This window comes from Puntigrus tetrazona, chromosome 3 (genome assembly GCF_018831695.1).
Source record: "Puntigrus tetrazona isolate hp1 chromosome 3, ASM1883169v1, whole genome shotgun sequence".
Taxonomy (NCBI): domain Eukaryota; kingdom Metazoa; phylum Chordata; class Actinopteri; order Cypriniformes; family Cyprinidae; genus Puntigrus; species Puntigrus tetrazona.
The window spans coordinates 18,531,289-18,537,499 of record NC_056701.1 but is presented as its reverse complement, the minus strand read 5'-3'; the positions used below and the strand labels follow the sequence as shown (position 1 = coordinate 18,537,499).

Sequence of the window (6,211 nt, the reverse complement as noted above, 5' to 3'; positions counted from 1 at the left end):
TTGTGTACGTATATATTTCAGAAAATGTTTTGTGTGTGTATATATATATAGAAAGAGAGAGAGAGTTATTGATAGTACAATTATTTCTTATGAAAGAATCAGTTTAAAAACAGACTTTTAATACATGTTTTGAAAGGTGCCTTTGGTCATTTGGGGTATTCATTTTCATTGGAATGTGTCACAAAAGAATATCTGTCTTCTGTTTCATTTAGACTTCAATACATATTTTTCTACAGAAAATATACAAGTTTAAACTATTTCAAGTTCAAGACCTCTGGGATTATTACTAGTGGCGGTTCTTTGCTGATTGTCATGTTATAAAAGTCAAGTTGTGTGCCGCCCACACACACACACACACACACACACACACACACACAAAAAAACAAAGCACACAAATTTTTACAGATATAGATTTTTATTTAGGTACATATAATCAGTGATCGTGGATATGATCTAAAGCCCTGCGAGTTTGGTCATGCTCAACCATTACAGACTAATTTTTGGTTCAAAACAACCATGTCTACCAATTACAAGAACTATAAAATGAACCCTTTTTCTTTCATTTACTCAAACATCTAATTGTGCCACTGCAGGCTTTCGCAGAGAAGACACACACAGCTCTTCTTCAGAGTGGCACTGGACCTGCTTCTGTTTCACTTCTATCTCAAAAAAAAAAAGCAGCTAAATACTAGTCTTCTCTTTATTATACACGGTTTATGAGAAATAGCAAAATATGTAACACAAAGCCGATTCATTGCTACACCATCAACACTGAATCAGCGGTGCCCTTCGTGTTGAGGCAGATTCAGTCAACTGTTTTAATGCTGCGGCCTGAACACACTGACTGCAGTCAATCGGTTTCTCTGTCAACGGCCATCTTTTAGTCTGCCATGGATGTAACTGGATGTGAGGGTGGTACCCACAGGATATTTTTTTAATTATTAAGCTATTTTGGGAACAATCATACTTGGAAAGTCGTCTGAAGATAATGAAAATGTGTTTAATCTTTAAATTGCGCATGTCTGACACAAATGTGATCCTCCAGACACTGAATTAGCTCAAGACAATCCCTCAGGAGCGCAAGAGCTGGACTCTTTCCCACTATCCAGATGTCACCAGCAGCCAAGACTACTTGAGAGTAAATGAACAAAAGGGTGCAAATCCTACTTTAATTCATGACCACTCTAGTCGTGCCCCAAATGGTGTAACATTTATTCAGCTTCGGAGGAGAGGAAGCGCTTTCAGGCAGTCCTTAGTCTGATTCTGTGTGAAATCTTGGCAAAGAACTCCTCCTTTGTACAGACGGACTCTTGTAAGAGTCACAAAAAGTGAAACTATTGTGCCGAGACACACAAACACTCACCATTTCAGCCATGTGACATAAAGCTGTACAACGAATGAACATGAATTTCACGCGTGATCCCTGTTTTTCTGCAGATGGAGAGTGATTTGGTCTAGGTGTTTGCAGCTCACAGGAAGCGTGTGATAGGTTAGCCATCGATATCCCAGCTGAAGAGGTGATGCTTCACCAACATGTCCTGAACTCCCTCCTTCAGAGGCCTCTGCTCCTTCTCCTGGAAAAAGAGCGGGGTAGAGTGAGCCATTCCGCACTGCACTGATTAAACGACGCTCCACTGCCTCCATTGGTTGAACTAATCAAAAACAAACCGTGCTCAGCTGATTTTCGCTGCTGTAATTAAACATGGCACTCTATCAGTGCTTGAGAGCTCGAAACAAGAAGGTCACGGTGACATGAGAGGCACGGTGCACTAACACCACCTTTAAAAGTCAGTGGAAACTCCTCTACAAGCTTACATTAGCGCTAATGGTCTCTTGTTTCAGTCACTGAGGAATTCTCAACACCAGGTAATTCCTCCCAGCGATACTTCCAGACAACAATCAGAATCAAGTCTAAAGAGACTGAAGAGAGGATCTATAATTCAGAATCACAATATAATTCCACTAAAGACCTGGCACTCACGCTCTGAACTCACGTGACGGCAACGTTTCGCAGGAAGTCTGTCAAGACACCCAGAATACTCACCCCTTAAACCTTTTCACACAAAGTCTGAAATTATGCATGGCAGAATTTTTTAATTAAATTATGAATTACTATGCCAAAAGGGATATGAAATGTTAAAATGCCCATAAATAAATAAAACAAAATAAATTGATAGTGGCATCTTCCATCAACATACTATAATACTTAACACCACCACCACAAGTTTGTAATGAGAAAGATTTTTTAAAGAAACATACTTTTATTCAACAAGGATGCATTAAATTGATCAAAAGCAATATTAAAGACGCTTGGAAATAATAATTGCTCTTTTGAACCTTCTATTCAAAGAATCCTAAAAAAAAGCAGCACAACTACAACTGTGTTTTTTATATCACTAATAACAATAAATGATTACCAAAGAATCATGTGACACTGAAGACTGGAGTAGTGATATTGGAAAAACAAATCAGCTTTGCGTCACAGGAATAAATCTATTTGAACATATATTAAAACAGTTATCAAAAATTATTTTTGATCAATACATGCAACCTTGTTAAGAGACCTCTTTCAAAAACATAAATGACTGTATTCTTTTATTCAGATGACTGAAATTGAGCACTGGTTAAAAAGTGATTAAAGAATCAGTATTAGTTTTATTGTGAATGGTGCATCATTAGTTTTGGTCATTGACTTTATCTTTTCAAGCACACTGGAATTCAAGCATCTGTCTGAACTAAACTAAACAGAGAGTACTGTTTGCTTTAGTGTTTCATTAGCATTCTGCACAAAAGCTGCTGAACTGGTTTTTAAAGGTTTATTTGCCATTATGTGAAGCCACTGTGTAAACAGCAGTTAACAAACCAAGCACTACTTCTACCACCACTGACTGCTTCCACAGCTAATTACCAAGCAGCAGGCTAGGAACTACTTGCCAGCATTACCTAGAGGTCCCAACTAAAAAGGTGATGTTGCACCAAGACATCCACCACTTCTGATTTGAGAACAGGAGACTTCTGGAATGGCAGACAAACACCCAGATGCATGTTAGCCTGTGTGTGTGTGTGTGTATGTCAGTGTGTGGGAGGATATGCGAGACGTTGAGTGAATGTGAGTGGAGGAAGTGTCAATCTCTCACCTCTTTTTTGGTAGGCAGCTCACAGTCTTGGGAAAGACTGAAGGCAAACTTTGAAAGAACTCTGAAAGCAGCACATACAATCAATCACATGTCAGTAATACACTCCAAATCAACCAAAACAACATAAATTATTATTTGAATATTGGCAGTGTCAACAGTGAGAACTAGAAAAACAAAATCACATTTGGTTTTCTACCACTGAAAATGGGTAGGGCTTTACAATTTGGACATAGAGCTGCACTGAGATCCCGCCTCTGGGATTAAGATTTAGGATTAGACAGTTATGTTCAGTTATGCTTTTTGATTGGTCAGAAGGAGTGTGCGGCAAAAGTCCAAAGTTTTTAGGCTCATTCTCCAACTACCCCTGTGTTAATACATTTAATTTGATCTGTTTTGTAATCTATTCAGCCGATCTCTGGGCCTGGAGATAGCATTTATAGCATATCTTAACATAGATAATTAAATCTAATTAGACCAGTAACATCACATTCAAAAATTACCAAAGAGAGTTTAGATATTTTTCCTATTTAAAACTTTACTCTTCTGTAGTTATGTTATGTACTAAGACCAGTGGAAAATTAATATTTGGTTTTCTAGGGTGATTAGGAACTATAATCTCATTCCGGCATAATAATCATGAGAGTATAATTCCTTGTCATTTCAACATTGAAAATCATAACTTTTTATTTGACGCCAGTCTTAGTACACTATAACTACAGAAGCTTTAAACAGCCAGACCCGGAGATCAGCTGAATAGACTCCAAAATGGTAAAGCTCAACTTATCTCTGGGGGAGTTGAGGAATGAGCCTATTTACAAAAAATGTTGGGTTCCTTTAACCCGCACCGTTCCACAAATCTGCTAACCCTTTCCCTGAGCTTTTTGCTCAACAATGAGAAGACTGCGCAGTTCTTGTGAGTTTTAAAAAGATATGGTCATCACCTGAGTTCACACTTTATCTGAACCCAGCCAGGACTGCGCAGGAAGGACCAGGGATGGTACCATTTCTCCACAGCACTCATACTGGAACACAAGACCTCCAGCCACAGATGCAGCACCTGCTCACTAACACAACACACAGTCGAAGAGAGTAATTCATCATGCTTGCATTATGGGAAAAGAAAAGCAAACAAACAAACATAGTGAAAGCGCTTACTTTAAGCCCACACAGATGAGCGAGCGAAACTTGATGTCCATCTGAACGTGTGCAGCGTCGTGGCTCATGTTGACAGACTGCACTGCCTAAGATGACAGACAGAGAGCTCTTAGTGTACAAATGCAAATACAAAGCTAGTGCTCAACCACCCTAATTAATCACACCTGATAAAACATCTTCAGGTCAAAACTCACCCTGTATAGAAGCTCTTCAGGTGTGAGCACCTTCCCATCTTCATCTAACCTAAAGAGACAAAGCGAATATCACATCAGCAAAGTGCCATTATGAAAATTAGAGATGGTGAGATCTTGCATATCTACATGTCTCACCTGTATGTCTTGCAGAGCACCAGTCTAGAGTAGACAGAGTTGAAGTCTCTTTCCACTTCTCTGCTGGCTGCCTGTGATCAACACACACACACACACACACAACTCTTGGTATACGTGTATCTAAATGTATATTACTTTCTTTAGGAAACCCAACCTGCTCCTACCTCCTCAATGAAAAGCCAGGGGTGACAGGGTCCTCCCAGTATGGAGGGCTTCTTCAGGCCATGCTGAAAGATGGCCTTAAGAGCTGGACACAGCGTGCCTCTGACCAAGTCATTCACTGCCTCCGTTACAGTGTCATCTCCAGCCAGAGAGTACTGGATGACAAGAACGCATGCATGAGACATTAGAGTCGTTTATACGCTATTAACAGAATTTCAAACACAATCCAAAAGCAAAGCTATTACCTCTTTACTTCGTTCATCCAAGACTTCCACAAATTTTGCAGGAAACCAGCCTGATGGGACAAAAGATTTGTGGGTTAGTGTAATGAGTTGTATGTAGGTTATAAGTGTAGTTGGATCCACTTCTGAAAATTAAAATGAAAATGTTCAATGCTTATTTTAACGGCATCTCGGCTCACCTCTCAGGCCGTTCAGCTCTCCAACCCAGCAGTGCTCATCTTTCTGTGAGATGATCTGAGAATAAAAAACATACACTCAATAAATAAAAAAATTCAAGGAACAATGGCGAGGCATCGGTTCACATGTTTAGATGAAGCAGCAGGTGCTCACTGTGATGATGTCATTCTTCCGAAAGCCCAGTTCATCATCGTCGTGCCGTTCAAAGTCCAGCAAAGCTTTGGCTCGTCTTCGACGATTCCGAGACACAACCAGGAAGTTCTCGTGATCCCTCTGATGACTCTCCATAGAATAGTCTGGAGTCAAATCCTAGAAAAAGAGAGGGATAGATAATAACTGTCATCATTTATTCACACTCAAGTAGTTCCAAACTTTCTTTGTTCTGCTGAACACAAAGGAAGATATTTTGAAAAAAGTTTGTACCCAAGATGATCTGGGTCACCAAAAAAATATTACGCAAGTCAGTGGTGACCCAAAACAGCCAGAATTTTCATTTTTGGGTCTATTCTTTAATAAATAATAATAAACAATCAAAATAATAAAAAAAAAATCAAAAAATCAAATATTGCAATAATTAATTAATGTTATTATACAAAAACAACAATAATTACTACAATTATTATTATTTATGGAAGGAGGTAAGCTGGAAAAGAGTTTTCCCGGCTAAATTTTATTATGGCAACCACAGAGAAATTCAGCATTACTAAATGAGATATCTGGTTTGACATCTGACTATTTAATGATCACACTTAATAACTCGAGACCGTTCATGACTCATGGTGGTCTGTTTACTGGGAATGCCAGTGTACAGCTAATTTCTTGATGCACAGGCCTAATTTATGCAATTCAACAAAACAACTCAGTGAGTCATCAGGTACATGAGTCAGTGTTGCTGTTTGAGTGTAAATGTTCAGTTTCTAATTGAATTATTCCTGACAGATTCTAGAAAGTGGTAAATGTGATCGCGTGGCTCTTACAGTGCTGCAGTTGCGGGGGTCCAGGCAGTGAA

The 6,211-nt window shown here is 39.0% G+C and overlaps 1 protein-coding gene across 1 annotated transcript; it reads right to left on the bottom strand.

The window, feature by feature from the left end:
• Positions 1 to 396: 396 nt before the first annotated feature.
• On the bottom strand, positions 397 to 6,205 carry LOC122342177 (small G protein signaling modulator 3-like). Its single transcript, XM_043235993.1, has 11 exons — positions 6,180 to 6,205; positions 5,356 to 5,511; positions 5,205 to 5,259; positions 5,029 to 5,078; positions 4,786 to 4,938; positions 4,622 to 4,692; positions 4,487 to 4,535; positions 4,293 to 4,378; positions 4,079 to 4,201; positions 3,138 to 3,198; positions 397 to 1,574 (listed from the first exon to the last, which is right to left on the bottom strand). Exons 2-11 carry the CDS (start codon positions 5,488 to 5,490, stop codon positions 1,491 to 1,493), a joined length of 867 nt encoding a protein of 288 aa, XP_043091928.1. The 5' UTR covers positions 5,491 to 5,511; positions 6,180 to 6,205; the 3' UTR covers positions 397 to 1,490.
• Between the last annotated feature and the right edge of the window lie 6 nt (positions 6,206 to 6,211).

Bases quoted from the DNA above. Each gene is read 5' to 3' on its own strand.
- LOC122342177 (XM_043235993.1), bottom strand. From the start codon at position 5,490: ATGGAGAGTCATCAGAGGGATCACGAGAACTTCCTGGTTGTGTCTCGG. The intron at 5,079-5,204 runs GTGAGCCGAGAT...TTGTCCCATCAG, and splicing joins AGAGCTGAACGGCCTGAGAG to GCTGGTTTCCTGCAAAATTT. The intron at 1,575-3,137 runs GTGAGAGATTGA...CTCTTTTTCCAG, and splicing joins AGCTGCCTACCAAAAAAGAG to GAGAAGGAGCAGAGGCCTCT.